Source organism: Sciurus vulgaris (assembly GCF_902686455.1).
Source record: "Sciurus vulgaris genome assembly, chromosome: 3".
In the NCBI taxonomy this organism is placed as follows: domain Eukaryota; kingdom Metazoa; phylum Chordata; class Mammalia; order Rodentia; family Sciuridae; genus Sciurus; species Sciurus vulgaris.
The window spans coordinates 31,423,300-31,450,049 of record NC_136463.1 but is presented as its reverse complement, the minus strand read 5'-3'; the positions used below and the strand labels follow the sequence as shown (position 1 = coordinate 31,450,049).

Sequence of the window (26,750 nt, the reverse complement as noted above, 5' to 3'; positions counted from 1 at the left end):
ATCTATGTTTATGTTATTTCTGAATTTTCTTATCCATGAATTTGGCGTGTTTTTTCATTTGTTCAAATCTTTTGTGACTTTCTACAGAGTTTTAAAGTTATGTTCATATCCATCTTGTACATTTCTAATTTGTAGATATTTTCTCTTTTATTGTTAACTTAATGCCTTTTAAAATACATTAATTTGTAAATGAAGAAGCTGTTTTTGGAAAGCCTCACATACAGTACCTTCTAGAAAATAATTTCCCATCCATTTCAAATTCTACAATATGGTTAAATGTCTTCATTTTTTAAATGTTGCTAATAAACCAGATGAAGGAACTATTCAAGGTAGATTTTCATTGAAAACTGTGTCTGCAATATATTAATTTATATTCATGTACATCTTAACACCTCAACACACAGTCTTTATCATAAACAACTAAATTTATTCAGCTTTCATTGCAAAGATTAAAATAATACATCTTCAATAGGCTCATAAGAGCTTTGCAAACAGGAGCATTCCCATCCTTCTTTGACAAAGTACTTTCATATATACTTCAAAGTATGCCACAAGCTGTGAGGTCAAGGAGCTCTAATGTCTTTTAATAGTTTGTCTCTACAAAGATTACCAGAGAAAAGGAAAGAAGATCAAAGTGTGATACCAGTCATGGAGAAATTTGCTGCTTTAATATGAAGCCCATTCTCTTCGTAATAATAACATAACTTTAATTGGGCACAGAAGTGTATGCCTGTAATTCAGTTACTCGGGAGGCTAAAACAGGATGACTGTAAATTTGAGGCCAACCTGGGCAATTTAGGAAGACAAGTCTCAAAATAAAATAAAAACAAGGGCTGGAGATGTAGGTCAGAAAACAGTAGTTCTATTTCTAAGTTCTTGAGAAGATGCTTGTTAAGCAGACCCTGGCTATCTAGAGGTCTCTGAAGATCCACTAGACTATTTTGATCAGCCGTTTAGAAATCTTCAGTTCATACTGAGAGTGAGGGCTTATTGTTAGGGAACAAAAGAAAAGCAAGGAGCTCAAGGAGACTTCTTTTTAGGAAAGAGCATTGTTAGCTTGTCCAAAGACATAGAGGAGAGATTGTTTTTAAGGTATATACATTATATAAAGTGATCAGCCTCCAGTTGGAGCCCTAAGGAAACATAGTACACACCTTGATTTCATGTTCAGAAAGGAAGATATGGTTAAGGTCAGAAGTGCCTAAGGAAGGCAAGTGAGTATGGCTTGTCAATTATCCCTTGAAAATGAAAATTTAGCACATGTAATAAGTAATTATGAAAAATAAAAAAGAGGGTTAGAACAAATGAAAAACAAAAACATTTTAAACAGTAGTGGTGACAAATCCAAATCCAGGTCTGGCTATAAAAAGGATATTTTCTTAAAGGTAGGTAATTATAACATCTTTGGCCTTCCTTTTTGGCATTTAGCATTTAAAATTAGCTCTTTCTAGTTATGTCTTCTTTGTGTCATTTTCTTTCTCCTCTATTTGCTAAGATATTGAAAACTTTTACATTTTGAAAAAGATGCAAAGGTGTTTCCCAACGAAAAGTGGCAATACCCTTAAATGATTTCCTATCATTACTCCTGTGTATGCAAATGGATAAGCAGTAAAAATGAATAAAACATATTTTTTGTTGCTGTCATTTAGGAAGAAGAAACATTCAAAGCATAGAAACTCATAGTACAAGTTGCATTTAACTTTATTTCTTCTGAAATTCGTCACTTATAGCCATTTATAGTCATTTATAGTCATTTCTGTTCAAAAAGAAAAACTGGGGAATTTTTCCTGCCACTGATTATGTATTTGGAAGTACACTGCAGCCAAAGGGATGCTTCTCCAGAGGTCTGAGTTCCATTTCTGTTGACCCCTAGTCACGTGGCTTTAAGCAATCAATTACTCTGTCCCCCAGTTTCTCCACATATAGAACAACAAAATCATTCATAAAATGATCTTTTTAAAGCTTCTTTTTGGCTCTGTGAAAATAAAAACATTTATGAGACATAAGTAAAATAAAAAACATTTATAAGTTTTCCAATTTTTTTGAGGGAAGATTTCCTTTTTGAAATGTATGTGGTCAGACTGGTTCTTTCCTGGGATATGGCAGATTGCAGTCAGTCATCTGGGTGAGACTAAACTGGAGGGGAAAAAAAATACTACTGTAATGATGTTTCATATTAAAGTAATTTCAAGAGAGTAGGAGGGCATGATGATACTGGTTACTCAATAATCTGTATAGATTCTATGACTAGACTGGCAAGACAGAAATGCCTGCAATATATTGATACACTAAAGCTAATATTAAAAATATAAATATTTTGATGTAAAATTAGACCTTCAATTCAGTATTATACTGGAATAGATATAAAAGTAACAGCACTCAGAAGCAGTGGCAACTCATACACTTATCACAGCGTAGAATCTTCCAGATAACATCAGCTATGCATACAACTCTATTGTTGCTTAAGAACATTGGCAAAATCAGGAATGGGCTAAACTTAACTGATTCTTTTTAAATGACACGAAAGTTTCAGGAAACAAAGATATAAAAGTTTAGTCAGAGTTATTTTACTATCTCCTTTATTCTGTATCCAAAGGAAATATTTCCTTCGCTAGCTCCTTTCAAGTTTTTCTTTCAAAAGTCTAAGCAGTTCTGGAATCTTGGGGGTTGGAAGCATGAAAATCTGCTTGTAGCATACAGCCCAGCCCTATGGGTAACACTGGAAAACTGCTCCTAAGAAGGAGTTTTAGGGTCTTCAAATATGAGATCTTCATCAGCAAAACAGCTTACCACTCTTGGAAGTTTCCTTAGACTACCCGATTGCTTCTGTCTGCATGTTTTTATTCATGCATTTATCCACTAAACATTTGTTTAGCAAAATTACATACAGGCATTATTATTGTTGTTGTTGTTTGGTACCAGGGTTGAACCTTGGAGAACATTACCACTGAGCTACATCCCTGGGCATTTTTAGTTTTTATTTTGAGATAGGGGCTTGCTAACTTACTGAGGGTCTGGTTAAGTTGCTGAGACTTGCCATCTCCCTGCCTTAGTCTCTCCAGTCACTGGGATTACAGGAGAGTGACACCATGCCCAGTTATATTAAATTCTTGGGATATGGTGAAGAAGACAAAATCCCTGTTCTTATGGCATTTATATTCTAATGGTGGGAGAAAATCACTTTTAAAAAAAGAAAACAATGAAATGAACTAGATTTCAGATATTGAAAGGTAATAGCAAATGTGACTGGGTAGGGGAGGGCAAATTTAGACTGGGTGTTCATTCCATCTAAAAAACAAACAACAAGTCAGCCGTGACTTGAGAACAAAGCATTTCAGGCAGTCAAAAGGTCTCATAGCAGCAAAACAAACTTAGGAGCATGGTGAATGGGGAGAGAGTGGTGGGAGATGAGGCTGGAGAAGTAGGTAGGGTCTAGATTATCTAGTCTTATGGCCAAGGTACAGTTTGGTTTTTGTTTGTTCTTACTTCAAAACATAACCTAATTATGCACAAGAAAGCAGATTTTCCTTTTGCCTTATTTCTTACCTTTAGTCTATCAAATTTGGTGGGCTCTCCTTTTGCATTTTCCCTAGTTTTCTGCCTTTGTTTTTAACCTTCCTTATTATAATAGGTAAACCATGATTTGGCCTGAATCACAAATATACACAGTGCATGTGTGTGTTTGTTTTGGTCAGGACTAGCTATATAAATTGCAAAGCCTAATATCAAATGAAAATGCAAGGCCTCATGCTAATAATTATTAAGAATTTCAAAGACAGTGGCAGCAAAAAGTTCAACCAGGTGCAAGGGCCCAACTAAGTCCTTTTAAGAGCAGGATCATGTGTGATTACACAAGTCACATTTCTATGAAGGTAGCTTTGATCTTAATAAATGTTATCTGAATAAATGAATGCCTTTTATTAATGATTTCTATTTCCAATTCATGTGATCTGTTAGCCACATAAACTTATTCAAGATCTTTCAAATACAGTAGCTCCTCAAAAAAAGTGGAAAAGCAGCTACTACAAAATAAGAAAAAAAGACACCAAGACTTTCTGAGACAGTTTCATGGCATTTTTGTGCGCTAATTGGAAAACAGTGAATACCTGGCTGTTTCCAGTAGATTACAGTTCATGTGTTCTTACTATTTATTCAAATACATTACTCTTCCTCCATTATGTACAAGTGTTACAAATAAATAGAAACCAAAAAACTGTTAATAGTGCTGGAATAATTGTTAGGTATTTCACATTTCTAAATGGATCCAGTAGCTTTACTGGGCAAACATTCAGGAAATACAGATCAGTGACCACCATATTAAGATTGAAGTTGTAATTTTATTTTTTTATATTATGCTTTAAAATACTAAAATATGTAACTAAATCAAAATTTAAAATTTACATCTTTTTTATAATACTTAAGTCTTCGGAAAGCCTGAAAATAAACAATCATATAGAAAAAAATTATGTGAATATAAAAATGGTTTATATAATAATTTATTTAACCTAATATGCAAAATTGGACTCAGTATAACTAACCAGAAAGTTAATAAGGTTCAGTTATTTTCCACTTAAAAATGATATTTAAATTTAAGTTGTCAAGTCTTTAATGCCAGACCAGTCATTTATATTTTAGGTGTGTATCAACACTTCCACCTGCATAACAGGGTTGGACTAACTTTGCCTTGAGGAGCTCTTATGTCATTCATGGCAGAATCTATTATCGAGCATCACTTTATCACATGATCTGCAATGTGATTATGCAACATCAAAAATTGCAGCCCAGGCTTATGCACTCATTTAAAGCTTTAAAGAAAAACATGCATTTCGGCATCCCTCAATGTTGCATTATTATTGTACCTATGCACAACGAGACCTTTTGTTATAAGAAATCCTTGGAACCATGTGTCAACCTTAGTCTGTGACCTTGATCCTAGTTCAACTCTATGTAGTTTGTTCTAGTTCAGAAATAATTTCAAAATGTGCCATCTTAACAATGGCAGCCAGAATTTTCATTGTTGGATGCACATCAATAACTTTATACAACTGTTTAGTTTTCTCTACTAAGGTTTAGAAGTAATGACACTCAAATAGTAACAATCACTTCTTATACTAAGAATTTTTTCTAAATACCACTCTACTCAAGCTACCAAAATTCCTTGCAGAAGTGCCTGACTCTAGGATTGGGAAAGGAAAACACAAGGTGAGCCTGGCACATATTGTGCTGCAAAGTAAGGAAGTGACCAAAGAATAATGGGAACATGTAAAAATTGGCCTTTATTGGCCAAATCTAGGAAATTTTGAAATCAGAATAAAAAAATGATAGAAATAAAATTTAGACCTTGATTAAAATAGGAATTCATAAGTTTATTCTGATATGAACAAACAAATGAATAAAAATCTACAAAGGAGAAAGGAAAGTTCTACCATACAATTAAATTAATAAATCTAGAAAGAGGAATGACATTAGAAAATTGTCATTGGCATTCTTTATTATAATAACACACTTAGGCAAGAATCATCAATGGAAGTTAGATTGGGCAAGAGAAATCTGATTAGAAGCAGAATATTCATACAAAGTTTCTTCCCACAAAATATTAATTGCTTATTAAGTATAAAGTATTTACTAATTAATATTATAATAGAAAAGCCTGGCAGAAACATCTTAATACATAATGTTAACATCACAGTCATAGAAAAAATTGACATCCTATGACTTCTGAGGGGCAGAACTTCTATAATGTTCCTGTCAAAGGCTCATAAATCATGACAATACATCATATAAACCCATACTGAAGACCACTGTATCAAGTAACCAGCCTGTATTCTTCAAAAATAGCAAGGTCATGAAAAATGAAGAGACTGAAGAACTATTTCAGAACTGAATAAAACTAAGGAGACATGACAACCAGAAATGAAACAAAACAAAAACAAAAAGGAAGAATCCTTGATTGGATCCTAGACCTAAAGTGGAAATAATTGGGATAAGCAAAGGTTTCAAATAAATTCCATGCAAAGTGCCAAAAACACACATTGGAGAAAAGACAGCCTCTTCAACAAATGGTGCTGGGAAAACTAGGAATCCATATGTTAGTAGAATGAATTTTAATCTCATCTCACACCCTGCACAAAACTCAACTCAAAGTGGATCAAAGACCTAGGTATTAGAGGAGAAACCCTGCACCTACTAGAAGAAAATGTAGGCCCAACACTCCAATATATCAGTTCAGGAAAAGACCTTAACAAGGCTCCTAAGTGCAAGAAAGAAAATGCAAAATCAATAAATGAGATGGTATCAAACTAAAAAGCTTCATCACAGCAAAGGAAACAAGAGTGTGAAGAGAGAGCCTACAGAATGAAAGAAAATCTTTGCCACCTACACCTCGGATCAGGCTTTAATTTCCAAGATACAAAGAACTCAAGAAGCTTAACACCAAAACAACAACAACAACAACAAACAACCCAATCAACAGATCAGCAAAGGGAACTAAACAGACATTTCTCAGAAGTAGAAATATGAAGGGTCAACAAATACATGAAGAAATGTTCAATATCTCTAGCAATTAGAGAAATGCAAATTAAAATTACACTGAGTTTTTACCTCACTCCAACCAGGATGGCAATTTCAAATATAAGTAACAATAAATTTTGGCAAGGATATGGGGAAAAGGGTACACTCATACACTGTTGGTGGGACTGCAAATTAGTGCAACCATGCTGGAAAGCAGTATGGAGATTCCTCAAAAAAACTAGAAATGAAACCACCATTTGACCAGTTACCCCACTCCTTGGTATATATCCCAAATTAAAATCAGTGACACATCCACATCAATGTTTATACCAGCTCAATTCTCCATAGCTAAGCTATGAAACCAACCTAGATGCCCTTCAACAGATGAATGGATAAAGAAACTGTGGTATATATACACAACGGAATATTAACCATAAAGCAGAATGACTTTATGACATTTGTTAGTAAATGGGTGGATCTGGAGTCTATCATGCTAAGTGAAATAAGCCAACCCTAAAAACACAAAAGAAGAATGTTTTCTCTGATATGTAAATGATAATGCACAACAAGAAAGGGGGTGGAGAATAGAAGTTCAGGGGATTAGACAAATGGTAATGAAGGGAAGGGAGCAGGGATAGGGATAGGAAAGACAGTGGAATGAATCTGACATAACTCTCCTATGTACATATATGAATACACCATAGTGAATCTCAACAATGTATACATCTACAAGACTGGGATCCTAATTAGGATAAGATATATTCCATGCTTGTATAAATATATCAGAATAGATTCTACTGTCATGTATAACTAAAAAGAACAAATAAAAACTTTTCCAATAGAGTCGATGGACAACATGGTGTTATGGACTGAATGAACTGTCCCCCAAAATTCCTAAGTTAAAGCCCTAACCCCAAGTGCAGCTGCATATGAATTAAAGAAGTAATTAAGGTCATAATGATAGGAACTTTGGGAAGTGATTAGTGTCCTTTTAAGAAAAGACATTAAAGAGCTTGCTCACTTCTCTCAATAATGAGAGGACACAGCAAGATGGCAGACTGCTACAAGTGAAGAGAAACCTCACCACGAAGAGAATCATCCAGAACCCTGATACTGGACTTCAGGCCTCCAGAAATGTGAGAAATAAATCTCTGTAGTCTAAGCAATTCAAGTCTAAGCAGTAATTTGCTGCTGTAGTCCTAGAAAATTAATATAATAGATCATAATATTCATTTGCCATGGAGATAAGAGTTCATTCTTTACCAAGTTTGTGCTCAGAATGAAATGTCAGTGTCATTTTGATAACACAGACTGTGGTATTTTGTTATGGCAGCTCAAGATGACCACAGATGGTAATACTGGATTAATATTAACTTCCTGATTTTGATGCCTGTGCTGTGATTATGAAGGAGAAAGTGTCCTTGTAATTAGAAGATACAGATATAAATATTAAGTTTACAGTTTTGGAATATCATATCTTTCAATGGTGCAAAAATCTTAATAAGAGAATCTAGATGAAGGATATGCAGGGAATTTGTGCACTATTTCTGCAACTTTTATGTAAATTTTTAATTATTTTAAAGTAGAAAATGGATGTTGACAGCCTATTTGTCTGACAACAGATGAATGGAATAAGAAAATGTGGTATATATACATAACAGAGTTTTACTCAGCCATAAAGAATGAAACTATGGCATCTGACAGTAAATGGATGGAAATATAGACCATCATGCTAAGTGAAATGAGCCAGACTAGAAAATCAAGGGTCAAATAAGGGAAAAAAGGTGGTGGGGGGAGGGGTCAGATATCTATGACATAAAGAAAATCAATAGAGTAGAAGAAGATCCAGAAGGAGGAAGGGAGGAAGGATGGGAGAAGGGGAGATAATGCAAAATTAAATTAACAAAATCGCCCTATGTGCATATACAAATATACCACAGGGAATCCTGCATTTATGTATATGTAGAAATCACAAATCAAAAATAAATGAACGAGCAAAAGGAAAATCAGTAGAGGAAGAACAGGAATGGAGGAGAGGAGAAAAAGGAAGGGAGAACAGGGACTGAATTGGAGTAAATAAAATTCCATGCATGTATGATTCTGTCAGAATGAACCCAACTATTATGTATAACTATTATGCTCTAGTCTAACAAAGAAATTGGAGGTTGAACTAAATGATGTTCTGCATAGTACATCTGACATACCAAAACTATTTTGTCATCCAGAAGTACTTCATAAACATGAATTGCCATTTTATATTATCATAAGATTAGATATGCTTCATATTTCCTTTTATTAAATGAGAAAGCTACAAAGACCAACTTAGAAAGGAATAGTTTCATTTCACATACAGAAATAATAAAGTGAAATAAAATAAAATAAAGATTCTAATACAAAGACACTATAGTTGACATATATTAATACTGCTACCTGGAGTTATGTGGAAGGGGTGTCTGGGGGTGGGAATGGTAAGAGGAAATGTATTACTGGCTTCAAGGACATGAATGTTTGCATGGGATTTGAGTCTATGCTGCAAAAAAATTAAAATATGAAGTCTTATTCCAAAATGCTGACAATCTTGGTATAAGAACCAAGGTACATATGCATGAAAAAGATTTCCAAACACCGTCATAATACAATATGAATAAATTTGAAGAATCATAGAATCTTGAAATTTTTAAGTGTACCAAAGTAGAAAGGAGTCAGAAAATGACTGAACTTTATTGGCTCTACAATTGTGGTCTTTTGACCACAAGTTAATCAATTATCCAGTCAAGGTGACTGTCACTACTCACCTGAACTACAACTGCCTCCCAGCTGTTCAGCTTTCCTTCCTGCATCTTACACCACACCAAAATAACCAATCTCTCTTTTTCATTGTGCCTTGAATCAGGTCATATTGTATGTTCTCAACACTCTCAATAGCTTCCCTTGGACATGGTATAGAAGGCTTTCTACTATCAGGACTCTGTATACCAACTGTGACCCCATTTTCTTCCTCTGTCCACCCAGCTCACTGTGCTAGGAACACACTGGTCTCCTTTTTATTCTTCAGTCACATCTAGGTCTTACCTGCCTCTGTGCCTTTCTATGACTTGGAATTGCCATTGCACAGGTAGCTCTTTATCATGGTTTAGGACTAGGCTCAAATATCACTTCTTTAGAAAGCTCTTACTTAGGTCTTTTTGTCCAAACACCTAATTTTACTCTCTCTCCTGGGGTCATCACTCTCAGTTACTTCATGCCATTCCACTGTCAACCTTGACTGATTGTTATCTGAAACTCCCTTTTTATTTATCTGTGACTTGATTATCTCATGTGCTCTTCAGCAGAAAAATACACTCCATAACAGAAATCATCTTGTCTGATTTGTTTTGTGCAATAACCTGGGCAGAGTGAAAAGTATGTGGACCACAGTAAGAGTGCCATAAATAAGGGTTGAATGACAAAGTTTCTCAGTTTCTCCATCTATAAAATGGGGACAGTTGACTTGTGCGAGCCCTTAGAAATAAAGTCTAACTAAAATTCTTACTATGCCGCAGGTACTGTGAAAATCACTTTATATACATAGTCACATTAGTTATTGCGATTTCCATTTTACGAATATGGACACCAAGTCTTAGGTCAAGTTACTGGCTTCCTAAGTACAGGGCCACGGTGGAGGACCTGGTTAAGGATGCAGAAATGCCTAATCTGAGAATCTGAGTTCTGAATCACGAGTTTATAGTTTGCAGAAAGATGCTTCCTTCTATTTCAGTAAAACGCGCTAGGCAATCCGCCCCCGCTTTGATGCCAGTTAAGTATGACGGGACGGCTGAAGAGAGCGTCACATTCCTCTCTCCTTGGTTCTGTTTTTTCCTCCCCAAAATAAACATCCCCGTTTGCCCCAATCCCCCCTTAAGTGACCCTCATAGTCTGGTCACTCCCTTCTCAGCATACTGGGGTTTGCCAAGTGTTTCTCGCTGCAGACACGGTGATTTTCACCGGGCAAGTAGCAAAGGGACACCGCAACAGTGGAAGCCGATGCCCAGGTGCAGAGAAATTGCAGGCGTCCAGGGTCCGAGAGGACTGTGGTTAACAACAGAAGGCTTCCTGCCACAGGTGATCCCCGAGCCCCAAGTCAAGGGCGGTAAGCACAGGGACCAGAGCTAAGAAGCCCCCGAGCAGAGGTCCCGCGGGAGAGCTGCCGCTGGGGGCCGCCAGGTTCAGACAAAGACTGGCGGAGTTTAGGTAGGTCAGGGGAACAATCTCAACTGATGATAACACTGCACACCGAGGGACAAAACGCGTTTTCCTCCAGATTAGGTTAAAAAGTGCACTGGAGGGGAGCAAAGTGGGAGGGACAGCCCCGAAGCAAAACGCGAACTTACCGTTAACCAGGCAAACCGGCCTCCGTAGTCTGACTGCAAGCGTTGCCACCTGAGGAGTCCCGTAGCCAAGGCAGGGGCAGGCTCAACCCAGATACCGCGAGAGGTAACAGGCCTCGCGAGATCTGACTTCACGTCTCTGACAGGCGGGCGGTCTTTCCGGGGGTTATGGGAGCGATCTGGTGTCCGGGATGGAGACTCGTCGCTTTTTGTCCCCTTCGTTGGAGCCACCCTGGGTCCTCGACCGAGGCTGCGGGGAGGGTAGAACCGTTCCTTAGCCTGAGGTGGAGTGGAACAGTAGGTGCTGAGAGAGGGCTGAGGCGGCTATGGACATGGGAGCGCCCGAGACCGACCCGGGACGCAGGAGCGCCGGGGCCGCGGCGACTCAAGAGCTCAAACCCTTTCACACGCGCGCAGGAGGAGGATTGGCGGCGGCGGAACAAGACGGTGCTCACCTACGTGGCCGCGGCCGCCGTGGGCATGCTGGGGGCGTCATACGCCGCTGTGCCTCTTTATCGGCTCTATTGCCAGGTAGGGGGGCGGCGCGGATAGGAGGGGTGACGTGCCTTGCAGATCTTCCAAAGCCGCCGCTCTACAGGAGGGTCAGCGTTGGAAAGTTGTCTTAAGGGCATGTGCCAAAGAGGAGACTGATTCAAAACGGTGACTTGTTCAAGGTCACCTAGAAAGTTAGTGGAAGAGCTGTTAAGTGGAACCCTAGTTCTCATACTGGTTGTTTATTCCACGCGACAGTGAATTTCTCTGATCTCTGAGCTTACATCTCACCACACAGGGGGACCAAAGTATGAACCCCCAAACTTATCACCTGGTTAGTTCATAAGCAGAACTGAATCCAAGTCAAGTGTAGCCCCTCCTCAAACCATCACTGGCTGGTTGTCCCCCTGGGAACATTTAGCAATGTTTGGAGATCTGTTACCATGGGGGGCGGTTTATCGACTAGAGTGCTACTGGCATCCGAGTAGAGACTAGAGATGCTCCTAAATATCCAACAGTGCACAGGACACCTCCACTTACCCAACAAATTATCCACCCACAAATATCAATACTGATTAAGAAACCCTGCTCCAAACGTAATTGACAATATTGTGTATATGTCTGTCTTCATTTGGAATGGTAGGGCAGGAAGGTAAAATTGATTTGTAATCCTAAAATCAAGTTAGATGTTACATAGTGATATGGTATGAACACCTTCTGTTCCTTTTGGAATCACAAAAATTTATAAGCAGAAATAAGGGATTATGCAAACCACTTAAGTGTCCTCATTTTATGAGCATGTAAAATGCAATCTAAATAAGATGTATTCAGTAAGTGGCAGAACGAGACCTGAGCTCAGGGATCTTTTCAGTGCTCTTTAAAAAAATTTTTGTGTATATTAAACACTGAAATTAGAAACTTTGAAGAATATATTCAAAGAATATAATAGGGAATATTTATTGAGGGAGGACAATTTTTTTTTAAATTAAAGTGACTTTAGGAAAAGGAGTTACATCTTAAAACTTAAATATAAATTAGAAGAATATACTTATGTGCTAAGCAAGGATAATGACTTGCCCTCTGATGCTTCTTTTTTTGGTTATAATGCAATTTGATAATGTCGTATGGAAGTTGAATGAAGCTAGTGACTATAAGAAGCACAAGATAGTAATATTATATACCTTGCTAGAAATCTTACCCTAGCCTCAAATTTTTTTGTGTGTCTCTTTCTGGCATTGTAAAAGGTAAGATTATCTGGAAACCAAAATTCTGACAACCTGAAGTTTCAGAAGAATGAAAACCTGCGATGCAAGGACTTTTTAAAGCATATGATAAGAAAATAATCAGTGGCAATGAAGTTAAACAAGAAATGTTAGATACAAATTATTCTGATGCCTTAAGACAGGTTGATTCAGTGGCCAAAGGAATCATGTCCTTTGGTTAACTAGTGAAATCTAAAAAAAGCTGTATTATGCTGAGAAGTAAATGATACAAAAACTTTAGCTGGCATGGGAAAATACTTATAATGCTGTGGAAAAGCAGTATCTAGAAGTAAAACTACAATGTAATTTTTACTTTAAAATATATGATATGGAATATAACCAGAAAGAAACATGGAAAAGTGGAAATATTAAATATTTACATTGAAATAATCTGGTTTTGAGTAAATTTTATTTCTTCTCATGAATATAAGATACTGATAATAAAGGAAGTATGTTTAATAAGATGCTAATCTGGAAATTCTTTGCTCTGTTATCTATGAGAATAGAAAATAGTTTTTGTATCCAAAGAAGCTGCTTTTCCCAGAGGACCCACTTTTGATCATCCAGATAATCACAGGATTGTTGAAACATAGGAATTACTTTAATATAGGTTTTTGACACCTTAAAAATGGGCAAACCATGGGCTGGGGATATAGTTCAGCTGACACAGTGCTTGCTTTGCAAGCACAAGGCCCTGGGTTCAATCCCCAGCACCACAGGGGGAAAAAAAATGCTAATGGGCAAAACATTAGCAGTTGTAGGAGAAATGGTCAGAAATAGTATTTAAACATGGCTCTAACTGGATTACTGCTTTTAAAAATTTGCTTTTATTCAATAAATAGATCAAGATCTATAAATATTTAACACATTTAGTATCTTTTTTCCTAGACTACTGGACTGGGAGGATCAGCAGTAGCAGGTCATTCATCAGACCAGATTGAAAACATGGTGCCTGTTAAGGATCGAATCATTAAGGTTACCTTTAATGCAGATGTGCATGCAAGTCTCCAGTGGAACTTTAGACCTCAGCAAACAGAAATATATGTAAGTAACTAAAGCAGTCATTATAAGATTTCTTTTTTCAATGTAAAAACTGTTTGACTCATCAAAACAATTTAAAAATACAGATTCCATGAATAATTCATGGAATATATTTCATGAAATGGAATTATTCATGGAATTTGTTAGTATTTTGAAGTGAACTTTTTTATTCTTTGTACTGGGGATTGAATCCAGAGGGGCTTTAACACGGAGGTACATCCCCACCACTTTTTCATGTTTTATTGATACAGGGTCTCACTGAGTTGCCCAGGCTGGCCTTGAACTGTAATCTTCCTGCCTCTGCCTCCTGAGTCACTGAGATTATAGGCATGCACCACTGCGCCCAGCTGAAATGACTTTTTAATAATGCTCTGTACCTAATGTAACAGAATACATGCTTTGAAGTAACATATTAGTAAATGTCATTTTGACACATGAAAAATGTCATGTTTTTATTAAAATCATATAGCTTAAGAGTTGATCCTACATTCCTCTGGTAGCTAACGTTGGGTGTAATAACTATTATGCTATATGGCTTTCTGACTCCTCAGGTATAGAAAGATAGGGAAAAAGGTTGAAAATCAGTTATATCAAAAGTATCCTTTTCCCTTAAAAACAAGAAAAAATTGACTTGAAGTAGATACTTAGTAAATAGTAAATACTCAGTCTTTAAGATTATATCTAAAGTTTTCTAAAATGTTAACTAATTGCAACCTTGGAAGGATTTTAATGGAAATTCTCTCAATTGAGGATTAGCAAGAAAGACTTAATTTCAACCCTTATTGGAAAACACTTGTAAATATTAATGATTGTCCGGTTTAGTTAACATGACCAAGTATCTTTAATGATTTAAGGGTTTCATAGGTTATAATTTTGCAATAGTTCATTTATGTGGTAGAAAATGGTATCAAATGGTATATTGGTACAAGTGGATAGACTATCTTTTGGAAATTTTTTATTTTAAGCCTCCCTATTTCTCAGTGCATTAGCACTTTTTGGTTTTATTCACTTGAATTTACTTCTAATTCAGGGTAAGTTTAATGTTGGTATCATTTTAAAAAAATAATCAATCATGACATTCAGGTTTAAGTGTTAAGGGCTATGATATGCTTGGCTTGTCCTTAGAAACATTTTGAACAATTTGTAAAGTGTTGTTTTAAAACCTCAGATATATAAGAGTAACAGATAAATAATTTTGCCTAACAGTGCACTGCTTTTTCATTGACATGCAAATAAAATTTGAGTCTCAGGTTTGTGGGTAAGATTAACTATTTTGCTGAACCTCAGATTAGGTGTGATGGTCTCAAGAACAGCAAAACTAATATGGTTGTAATTTAATAGATGAAAAAAGTATGTGAGATTTAAAGTACTGATAATGTGCATTCTTTAAAACAGGTGGTACCAGGAGAAACTGCATTGGCATTTTATAAAGCTAAGAATCCTACTGACAAACCAATAATCGGAATTTCTACATATAATGTTATACCATTTGAAGCTGGACAGTATTTCAATAAAATACAGGTAAACAATGCAAACAAGAATATAATAAAGGTACATGAAACTGTTTAGTATGCAACTAACTACAGTGTTTTAGTAGGTACTTGTAATTTCCGAGAACTGTTTCTTGTAGACTTCAAGCAACTTGTATCTTCATTGTTTAACTTGCTATGAAAAGACAGAGCCAAACCAAATGAATATTTTGCTTTTAAAATTAGAATTGATTCTCAGTCCTTAAAACAACTCAGTCTAAGCTAGAAACATGCTGTTTTTCTATCATACAATTTAAAATGAACTATTACTTTGTTATAGGTAATAGAAATGTTATTAAACAAGTACCTTTCTATAACTTCTAGTGCTTCTGTTTTGAAGAACAACGACTTAACCCCCAAGAAGAAGTAGACATGCCAGTATTTTTCTACATTGATCCTGAATTTGCTGAAGATCCAAGAATGGTGAATATTGATCTCATCACTCTTTCTTATACCTTTTTTGAAGCAAAGGAAGGGCACAAGTTGCCAATTCCAGGCTATAATTGAAGTAGCAACCAAGTCCTACTTCAGATTTATGATTTTTGAGAAATCATGTATCCTGCCTTCTCGGAAGAGAAATATTCTATAATAAGGTGAAGTAAAACCTATTTTGAATAGTTTTTTTTTTCTTCTGCCAACTAATTTACCCCACTGAAAAATAAAAGAACAGGTTCAGCCTTTTATCATAAAAAAACTCACCTACCTACACAGAATGAATGACTGTTCACTACTATACTTAACTGTTCACTACTAAAGAGTGTTAATATTAAGAGAAACTGCTTTGTTTCTTAAATGTGCAGGCATGGACTTCATCATCATTCAGCTTAATTCTATAGTTGCTTCCCAAATTATTGGCTCTTCATACTTGGAATGTAAGAATTAAAAAAAAAAAATTATCTGTTTCAGACCATAGACCAGAACTTTGGATCATGTTTATTATTATCATCTACAAAATAGCTATTTTCCTTCAGTGTGAACAGTAACTATTTTAGAAACTCAAAGTGGAAAAGAAGTCACTAAAGCCCCAACAGTGGGCTCAAAGATTATATTCTTATTTCAAATTTGACTTTAGTTTCCCTTTAAGGTCTAGGGCTATTATACATTCAGAGTACTGAATTACTTTGAAATTGTGGTACTGTTAAATTGAAATAAAATGTAAGAAGTACATCTAATTAGACCACTTGAATTTACTCTCATAGTTCCAAGCCCCTGAATGTTAAAATGGGAGGATGGGATTGTGAAGATTTATTGACATAGAAGTTCTGGGATCAAAATGCTATTTAAAAAAAAAAAAGTATTTTAAATTATTTGTCATTATAATTCATATAAATGAATACACAATTTATTCTGAATGTTTTCCAGTAGTCTTTGTTCCAAATAGAAATGTTAACTATAATAAAAAGGGGAGGGGGCAATAAAAGATCATTTAGCATTATAAAGAATCATAAAGGCATAAAGGTCACTGATTCTCAGGTTAAGTGACCTATTCAGAACACTTGAAATATAATTAAACTATAATTATCAAATCTTTACAATTCTGAACCAAAGAATTAACTTTTAAAGAAGTGCAAATTGACTCTTACATTCAATTTTAGTTAAGTGAAGGCACAAAATGTTCTTCCTGAATAATACATTTAGTTTCTCACATCTATTCAGAATTATTTCATAGTAAAACAATCTTCATCTACTCTTGTCACAGCTGTGTGATTATTTGTTTTCTCTACATAGGAAGGTCTAGGCAACATAAGATACTTCAATTAAACTAGCTGGTCTAAGGACTAAGTAATTGTTGTTCTGAAGTTTTAAGTGAATATTTGCCACAATCACATTCTACTGAAATCTTGATTGGTTTTCAGGAATATTACTCTGGAACTGTAACTCTTCTTCTGTTTACACTTCATATGACAGGGAAGAGATGGCTTTCACACGTTGTTAGGTCTTGTCTTCCAGGTCTCAAAGCTGGATAGGATCTATCCTTCAAGACAGCTGACACCTCTGTGCTGCTTGTAGCTGATCATCCACTTTAACCTAAAGTAAAGAGAAGAAAATTGTTCATCTCTATCCTGCCCTCCTTCACTCCTTGGTAACTCTTCCTTGTCTTTTCTCTACTGGGAGGCTGGAGAGCCAGTCAAGTAGAGGAAAGATGGAAATGTCCTACTTCTGTGAGGGAGAGTATGGAGGGAATACATAATAGGCAGTGTGATCAGACATGTATTAGTAAATACGTAGGATGACTAAAGCAACAAATAGGGAAAAAATCAGACATACTTGGAGAACTAACAATGAATGGGTTCTCTTGGTACCCATTAACAGGTATTAACTACACATTAAAGCCAAACACCTGATTTTAGTGATAAGGAATTTGACTGATCACCTGTTTTTGTTTTTAGCATTTATATTTCAATCACATAAACCCAATTTTCTGCATTCCCAAGTCTCATTGTTTTTAGCTGACATGATTACAAAGGTTGTATTTCTTTAGTGAAAAAGAGTTCATTATAGTTTGAGTGATGTAGAGGAATTCCTATATTAGTAACCAAAGTGTAAAACTCAGCCATTACAAAATATAACTACTGAATATAAAAGGTGATAATTACCCTGAAAATACATGGAATATAAGTGAAGTTTTTACCTCAACAGTCAGTATGACTTTGAGCTCCTTTGTGGGGATAAACATCAATTTCTTCATAAATAGCTCTGAAACAAAAAAGTCATCACAGCTAAAGTGTTATATCTCAATTCAAAGTATTATGTTGCTCAACTTCCAGCACCATAACTAAAAATCTGGGGCTGTTTGGGAAGGTCCAGGCATCACTGAATAAAAACAAAGATATCTGTCCTGAAGCTTGAAGCTTAAATTCAATGTTAAAATTTTCATGCTTTTTAAAATTATGTATTTTTATCAAGACCAATTCATTTTTACTTGGAAAAAATATGGGTCAAATTTGGATAGTTTTGTTGTTGTTGTTGTTGTTTTCAGAAAACCAGCTTCTAGTTTTAAGCCATATTTAAAAAAAATTAATGTCCTAACCATTTGTGGTGGTGTATGCTTGCAATCCCAGCAACTTGGAAGCAGAGGCAGGAGGATTCCAGATCGAGAAACTCATTAAGACCCTGTCTTAAAAACTAAAAAGCTCAGTGGTAGATTCCCCTGAGTTGTGGGGGAAAAAAATTAAAAATATTAATGTTCTAGCTCATTTAACTTCTATGTTTATAGTCCAGATTCCTAGAAAACAACATTTAGTTTGTAACTGTCATCTCTGTACCTTTGATATACTAATTGTTCTATCCTGCACTTCTTTACATGTTTCACATATCTGTAGCTACCAATACCCTAAAACATGACACTCATATATTCAATAGAGCAAAGCATAGCTGCAGAACATCTCCTAAAAATGAAACACTGTGAAATCAGTCACTTCATAAGGCCTCAGCATGGTCCTGCAATTTACTGTTTCTATAAAAAGTTCTGTCTTTCATTTTCCAAGAAATGGTTTCAGCTTTTACTCTTGTTATATTGCTGATCTTCAGATCTCCCAGGAAGAAGTCATACTTTTTAATAAATTAAATATCTTAATAGGGAAGCTTTCTCATCTTTCCATCACTAAATCTTCATCTGTTGTCATGTGCACCATCCTCTACTTCCATGAACCTTTCTACCCTTAGCTTCTCAAACACTTAATTCAGTAATCTTCCCTTCCTGAATCTTCAACCTCACCCTCTATCCTAGCCCTCAGCATTCACAAGTGCTCTGGTATCTCCCATTTTACAGAACATAGTACAGTTCATCTTACATCCTCTTGCAGTAACCACCTCAGTAATCCTCTAGTTGCCAAACCACTTCCTACAATCTCTTCACATTCAGGTTCTTGCATTTACTGTCTCTCCTTTTTTTTTTTAATTTGTTCAATAGGTGTTTATTTATCGAATGCTTCTCTGCACCAGGTATCGGACATATGGAGGTATTCATCTTACCTTTTTAATGCACCCATCCGTTCACCAAAATGGCTTTAACTAAAATCACCAGTTACTTCTACCTTACTTAATCCATTATCTAGTTTTCAGTTCTCAATCCTTTCAACGTTCATACAATTTTGCACTAACTCATCTTCTTTACTTCCAAATTAGTTTCCACTCTGGTACTAGGCTCTTATAAACCTACCATCCTACAAATATTTACACTTGATCAAGAGGAAATCATAAAATAATGGTGCTTTAAGAATTTCTAATTAAAAAGCAAGTTTTATGCTGATAATTTTATGATTTAGATTTAAAATATTCCCCCAAAGCTCATGTACTGAAGATTTAGTCCCCAATGGGGAGTGTTCAGAGGTTGCAGCCTTTTAGAGGTGACTGGATACTAAGGGCTGTCACCTCATAAATGGATTAGTCTACTAATGGATTCATACCCTATAGGGTTTGGGGAGAGAGGTTTTGTGGTAAAAGCATGCTGTTTTGCTTCCTGGCTGCCATGAGGGTGAGCAACTATCCTTTGCCATGACGGACTACCTCACTATAGGCCCCAAAGCCACCAGGCCAAGTGACCACAGACTAAAACCATGAGCAATACACCTTTCTCCTTTGAAGTTGTTTATCTCAGGTATTTTGTCACAGCAGCAGAAAGCTAACACAAACAGATTATCAAACCATTTTATGTACATTGTTGCAATGTGTAATGAAGACTAAAAAGTTCTTATACTAGTTTTCTTTTGGATTAGTTCTCAAAGAACAATTAAAATATCCCATTATTATGGTATCATGTCACCAGTGAAAAGTGCCCTTCTCAACAGAGAGGGAACCTGACTTTGTGCCAAGACATCTAGAAGAATACACATGTTGGTTCTGGTTATTTCTTAATGTTCAGCCCAGCATTTTTATTTTTATGTCAAAAGGCTGGGAGTGATAGAGACCTCTAAGAGCAACAGCCACCATAAAACCTCATATATCATTTTTAATAAGGCCATCAATTTCTGCCAAGAACTAAACAAAGTTAAATGTGTAACCAAGCTGTTAGCTCTGCTATCAAAGGGAACCAAGACAAAATAAATTAATCATTTTCTAAATGACTTACTCTGTAGTGACAGCAGGAGCTAAGGGATCAAACTCCATTACCTCATAGTAATTGGGCGGCTGGAGATCATTCTTTGTCATCACTTTAGGTAGAAAAAGAGACCAGTAAAGAGACATACTTGTAGAGTAATATTCACATATTCTTTTATATTTAATGTAACAATATTTAACTTAGACTTAAAATACAAGATTCTAAAAAATGCAATCCAAAGCAAAACAGACTATTGTTTCATTGCTTCTCAGTTCAAAAAATCCATAAAAGATTTCCAAACCTTAATTAAAGGTCCATTTGCTTTTGGGTTCGAAATAGAAATTCAGCTTAACACAAGCCTTTCTGATTTCCTAATGTCAGACATAATGGTATCAGCCCTGAATTTTCTTCAAATAGCTTAAAAATGCAATGCGCTCTTCTGATCTCTCCCTTTTATCTATGTTCAATAATACATCTCCTGCAGTCTCATACATTCTCGTAAGTCTCTTATATGATGCCAGTAAGAAGGTGTCAAGTACCTGGATGATTGTTGGGCAAGGAGGGCACCCTCTGGTTTGACGGTGTCACTGTGGCAGTCTGTAGGCTAACTGGCTGTAGTAATACTTGATTTGAGTGTTCTAGAAACTGAAGAAAGCAAAACACGTTCAAATATATATTCCACATTAGGCTTTGTTTGTTTAAATCATTAAGTTTTACGTTTCCTAGGGACACTGTTCCAAGAACATGTATACTTAGCTGGATAAGTATTAGTAATTTTTAACTATTATTTCAGTTTCTAAGGTAATGACCACTTATATGATTTATTACTTTTCTGTTTTCATGTTCATTGTACTCTATTTCCCATAAAAATGTGAAATATTTAAAAAATATTGCCTTCATAAAATAAGCAGAATTGTCTGACTCAGCCCAGATTCTCTGTTGTTTCACCCTGAATATAAAATCTCAGCTTTGAACAGGAAAGAAAAATAAAGTTTCAAATCTACAGAAAGACACACAGTGATGCTATCAAACCAGGACTAATAGGATAAAGATTAAACTCTGAATTAGAAATGTGTCTTCATGTAATTTTCTCATTCATTCCACAAATATGTCCTGGATACTTATTAGCTGCCATGCACTGTTAATAAAGAAAGAATACAGGCCAAGTCTCTGCCCTCATGCAGCAGATAATCACCAAATGTAAATCAATGTCAGATGGCAAGTGCTGCAATAAAAAACAGTACTGGGAAGAGGAGGCTATGGTGGGATTCAGGCAATGGTCAAGGGGATGTCCCATCCCTGGGGACAGTTAAGCAAAACCCTGACTTGAGTGATTATCAGAAAGGACATGAGTTCACGAGCTCTGAAGGAGGCTACTGTGGTAGAGGTAGAGTGGGCCAAGGTGGAGAGGCAAGAGGTAAGCTGGAGGGACATGTCAGCATCACAGACTTTTACTGAGAAAAATGGAGGAAGAAAATCATAAGTGGGTTTTGAACAGGTGAGTGATATGACTTAAATTTTTCAAAAAAGACTGCTCTGGTTTTTGGTTTAGGAATAGATTGTGAGGTGGGGTGAGGGTGGGAGAAGTTCAGGAAGGCAAAGAGCAACCCTTAAGCCACTGCAGCATCCATCTGATGGAGGCTTTGACTGGGATATAGAAATAGAGGTGATGAGAAATGGCTGGATAATGGACATATTTTTGAAGATAAAAGGTAAAAAGGGAGAGGTCAAGTGCTATTTCCCAAGGTTTTCTACCTCTCCAACTAGGAGTAGAGTGGCCGTTTACTGATGTGGGAAGTATGTAAGAAGAGCAGGCTGAGAGCAGGGACTGAGAGGAAATAAAGAGGTGATGTTAAGAGGGAAGTGGATATATGAGTTCTATATTTAGGCGAAAGGTCTGGGCTAGAGATATGAACTTGAAGGTTTTCAAAATTTGAGTGGTTATTTGAAGTAAAAGACCTTGGGGGAATTAACGTGGATAGAAAAATCATTAGCCTAACCCCTGATGTTTCCAATGGAAAAAGGTCAAGAAAGGAGGAAGGGCCAGCAAAGAGATGGAGAAGAAAATGGAAATGATGCAGCAGAAGAACTAAAAGTGAGTGGTGTCTCAAAACCACATGTGCAGAATGTGCAGAATGGAGGAAATCATCAACGTTGTCACATGCTGCTAATAAATTAGGAAGATGAAGGCTGAGCATGAAAGTTCTTTTGTTTTTTTTTGTTTCCCTTCACTGCAGGGTTCAAACCCAGGTCTTTGTGCACGCTAGATAAGCACATTCCCCGAGTTACATCCCCTGCCAGGAATTACATCTTTAACCATTTTTCTAACAGAAATGAGACAACTTGCCCATCTTAGAAAAATTAAAAATCCTAACAAGGGCTGTATCAACACAGTATACAGAAATGTTGAATAGAATAGGAAAGTTAATGACCAGAAGTTCTTTTAGGTCACAATAATCCGTGGACTAGTGGGGTGCCACAGAAGGGTTTTGCTACTTACATTATCATACGTATGACTTGAGGTGAGGTTTTGGCTGGTCCTTTGAGCAAACCTAGGATAGTGTGATAACACAGCATGATTACCCTACAGTGAGAACACAAATGCAAAAAGTAAGATGATTTTCCTGGTCTAAACAAAACTTATCATGCACCTGCTGACGACACATAAGTGGTAATTTATGATAACAACTGCCACCTGGTTTCAGTTCCTTCCAAGTCATAAATGCCCAAATATCAAAGAGAGCAAAGACACAAAGCATTGTCCCTTTGCAATATGATCCCAAGACCCAAGTCTTGGGACCCAGCACTCAGGTCTTGAACAGAGCCTTCGATCTTTCTGTCAGAGTAGCTATTATCCCATCACCTCCTGAAGGATGACAAGTGGGTGGAGTAGAGGTTAAGAAAGAGAGGGTTCCAGTTTTGGTTAAGGTGGAGCAAATTACATTTCCTCCTGTTTCCCCCCCTGAATACAACCATGAAAGCTGGACAGAATGCATGGAGCAGCTATTTGAGGACTCTGAAAAGTCAACAGCAGCAGGCTAATTGGAAAAGAAGACCAGAATTCAACCATCACTGAGCTGTGGTGAATTTACCATTTTTTTGTATTCACTCACCTGAATGCAATGCAGCCTGAGCCCCAGTTGTGAGTGAGCGACAGTGAGGACAGAGCTCCAGGAGAAGCACTCTCATTGTTATCAAGAGCAGGAAAGAGAAATTCTAATGCTCACAGAGACTGGCAATTTCTAACCAACTTTATTCTTTTTTTCTCTGTTCACATCCCAAACCACAGGTAACAAGGTGGCTGTGGTAACAGTAGAGGCAACAGGGACTTGATGGAGATAAAACTCTGAATGAGGAGCATCTTCCCCTTTTATAAGTAGAACTGATCCTTCCAAGAGCATGGGGAAGAACCCATTTAATTTCTTCCATTCTGCCTTGCCATTTAGTCTCAGACACATACATAGTCAAAGAAATGCATGGTATAATATGTATAATAATGACAGCAGCAGCTTTATGACTGGAAGGCTGAGAAAGGGAGCCCTAAGAAACCAGGAAGCACCAGAAAAATCAGAAGAATGCAGGAACACAATCTCAAAGTTGTTTATGAAATGCTGAACATAACCTACTGCATCATACCTACAGATCTGATCTCAATCAGGATGCCAAGGAAGTTGAGAACTGAGCACACAACCTGTTATTTAGACCTTACATTGACAATGGATGGTACATAGGCAGGACAGATCTCAATAGCACCACAAAGGCTTTCAAAACTTGGCTGATGTTGGAACCACAACCAATGGGCAGGCTAAAATTGTGCTTTAAACCTAACCAAGTTATTTGCCTTTACAAAATCAAAATATCAAAATTCTGTACAAGATTTAGTGAAGACCAAGCATCTTATAATAAACATTAAAAATGCCGAAGAATACCAGGTGCAGTGGTGCATACCTGTAACCTTAGCTACTCAGAAGGCTGAGGGAGGAGGATTACAAGTTCAAGGTCAGCCTCAGCAACTTAGTGAGACCTGTTTCAAATTAAAATAAGGACTGGGGATGTAGTTCAGGAGACTGCTTGTCTTGCATGTGTGAGGCCATGAGTTCAATGCCTAGCACTGCAAAAATAAATAAATAAAATATAAGAAGACAATCAATAGATATGGATATCACGAGGACACAGACATTGGAATCATCTCCAAGATATTTTAAACCAGCTATTATATAAATGCTCTAAGATGCAATCGGAAACACACTTGAGAAAAACAGAAAAGTCTCAGCAAAGAAATAGAAAATATAAAGAGCCAAAAGAAAATTCTAAAGTTGAAAAATACAATAAATGAAATTTAAAAATTTTTTTGAATGAGCTTGATAGTAAAATAGAGTGAGAGAGAAGCTGAACATGGTGGTGCACATCTGTAATTCCAGCAGCTCAGGAGGGTGAGGCAGGAGGATTGCAAGTTCAAAGCCAGCCTCAGCAACTTAGCACACCCTGTCTCAAAAAAACAAAGGGGGGGGAGGGTGAGACTGAGGATGTGGATCAGTAGTTAAGTGCCCCTAGGTTTAATTCCATACCTGGTACCAAAAAAAAAAAAAGGGTAAAAAAAAAAAAAAAAAGAGAGCAATGATAGAGGTAACAGTGAATGTGAACACTGATCATAGAAATTATCTAATCTGAATACAGAGGAAAAAAATTGAAAAGGGTAGTTAAACAGAACCTCAAACACCTATGAGAGAGTGATACAGCTGTAAAAATTATGTCCTCAGAGTCCCAACAGGAAAGCAGAGAGTATGTAGTATTAAAAAAAAAAAAAAAAAAAAAAAAAAAAAAAAAAACAGGCTGAAAACTTCACAAGTTTAGTGAAAGATAAAACCCACACAGTCAAGAAGTTCTGCATAGTGTATTAAATGGCAGTCCTCAAAAAGATGTCTAAATCACAATTCCCAGAACCTGTGAATGTTACCTCATTAGGAAAAAGGGTCCCTACAAATGTAATTAAATTAAGGATCTTAAGTTGAGGAGATCATATCTGGCTGGGTTTTCGATCCAATGACAAATGATCTTAAAAGAGAAAAGCAGAGAGTTGAGATACAGAGAAGGCCAGGTGAGGGTGGAGGCAGAAAATGGAATGATATGCTCATAAGCCAGTCAAGCCAAGGAATGCCAAGCCACCAGAATTTGGAAGAGGCAGAGAACAGATTCTACCCTAAATGTCCAATAAGGGACTAAATTTCAGACTTTCTGCCTCCAGAATTGTAAGAGAATACATGCTTGTGGTTTTAAACCACCCAGTTTGTGCAATTTGTTATGACAGCCATAGAAAACTAATATATTTTTGCAACCCCAAATAAACAAAAAGAAATCAGGCACAGGCATCACAAAGTGCTCAAAATTAAAAAAGAAAAAAAAAAAATTTAAAGTAGCCAGAGAACAGAACACATTACATATGGATGAATGACCATTCAAATCAATGTAGGTTTCTTATTAGAAATCATGTAGGCCAAAGAGTGGAATAATCTTTTACACTGCTGAAAGAAAAAAAAAAAATCTGTGAACCAGAATTCTGTATTCATTGAGACTACCCTTCAGGAACAAAGATGAAATAAAAACATTCTCCACTGAAGTAAAAGTAAGACTTTGCTACAGATATACCTTCTCTAAAAACAACTACCAGGAGTACTTCTTCAGAGAGAAGGTATATTACATCAGGGAGAAGAGGAGAAACAGAATTGATAATTATTGAATAACAGACTATTTTCTTGAGGTCATCAAGATATATTTGAAGGTTGTAAGCAAAAGATATAACATGGTATTTTGATATTTTCCCAATTTTTAGAGCTATAAGATTATATAAAGAAAGATTTATATAGTGATAAGGTTTCTACATTTCACCTCAGTTGGCTAAACACTAGCTAAGTAGAATGACAAACTAAATAAGTTGCAATCACTTAAGTACCCCCATTCTCTCTCTCATACACAAAGTTACAGCCAAAAATCATAATAGATAAATTAAAGTGGAATCCTACATTCTCATAATCCAAGAGGAGAAATAGGAAAAAAGGGAAGAGACAGAAAACAAATTACACAATGAATTCAACAGAATTACATTAAATGTAAATGGTCTAAATACACCAATTAAAAACAAATTATGAGAATACATAAAAATGCATGACCCAACTATGTGCTGCAAGAAACTTCAAATATTTTAATATAGGTCAAGTAAAAACAGATAAAAGATAACATACAAATACTAATCCAAAGAAAGTAGGAGAATTAGTAGCAAAATAAATATTGGGGCTGTTTCTCAGTGGTAGAGTGCACTTGCCTAGCATGTGTGAGGGACTGGGTTTGATCCTGGGCACCACATAAAAATAAAGGTATTAGAAAACATGAAAACATTATTAAAAATATTTAAAAATAAATAAAGATCATAGCAAGGAAAATTATGAGGAACAGAGAGGGACATTACATAATGATACAGGGTCAATTTGCCATGAAGACATTTTATTCCTGA

General features: G+C 36.3%; 3 protein-coding genes across 10 annotated transcripts in view; 1 reads left to right on the top strand and 2 right to left on the bottom strand.

Moving 5' to 3' along the window:
- The window catches only part of STXBP4 (syntaxin binding protein 4), a 165,150-nt gene extending 154,179 nt beyond the window's left edge, over positions 1-10,971 (bottom strand). For 3 of the 4 annotated variants that reach the window (XM_079131411.1, XM_079131409.1, XM_079131412.1), the window contains exon 1: positions 10,881-10,971. The gene's annotated coding sequence lies outside the window, so the exon portion shown is untranslated. The remainder of the gene's footprint in view (positions 1-10,880) is intronic. The other variant, XM_079131410.1, reaches the window with a different exon arrangement.
- Positions 10,972-11,002: 31 nt separating this feature from the next.
- COX11 (cytochrome c oxidase copper chaperone COX11) lies at positions 11,003-16,145 on the top strand. Its single transcript, XM_079131476.1, has 4 exons — positions 11,003-11,408; positions 13,520-13,675; positions 15,068-15,193; positions 15,526-16,145. Exons 1-4 carry the CDS (start codon positions 11,046-11,048, stop codon positions 15,706-15,708), a joined length of 828 nt encoding a protein of 275 aa, XP_078987602.1. The 5' UTR covers positions 11,003-11,045; the 3' UTR covers positions 15,709-16,145.
- The window catches only part of TOM1L1 (target of myb1 like 1 membrane trafficking protein), a 46,366-nt gene continuing 35,289 nt past the window's right edge, over positions 15,674-26,750 (bottom strand). For 4 of the 5 annotated variants that reach the window (XM_079131431.1, XM_079131432.1, XM_079131434.1 and 1 more), the window contains 5 exons: positions 22,743-22,794; positions 20,782-20,887; positions 20,273-20,354; positions 17,834-17,898; positions 15,674-17,229 (listed from right to left, as the gene is read on the bottom strand). In XM_079131431.1, the coding sequence (XP_078987557.1) occupies positions 17,835-17,898; positions 20,273-20,354; positions 20,782-20,887; positions 22,743-22,794 (304 nt within the window). In that variant the 3' untranslated portion in view covers positions 15,674-17,229; position 17,834. Of the gene's footprint in view, positions 17,230-17,833; positions 17,899-20,272; positions 20,355-20,781; positions 20,888-22,742; positions 22,827-26,750 lie in introns of those variants that run through there. The other variant, XR_013762471.1, reaches the window with a different exon arrangement.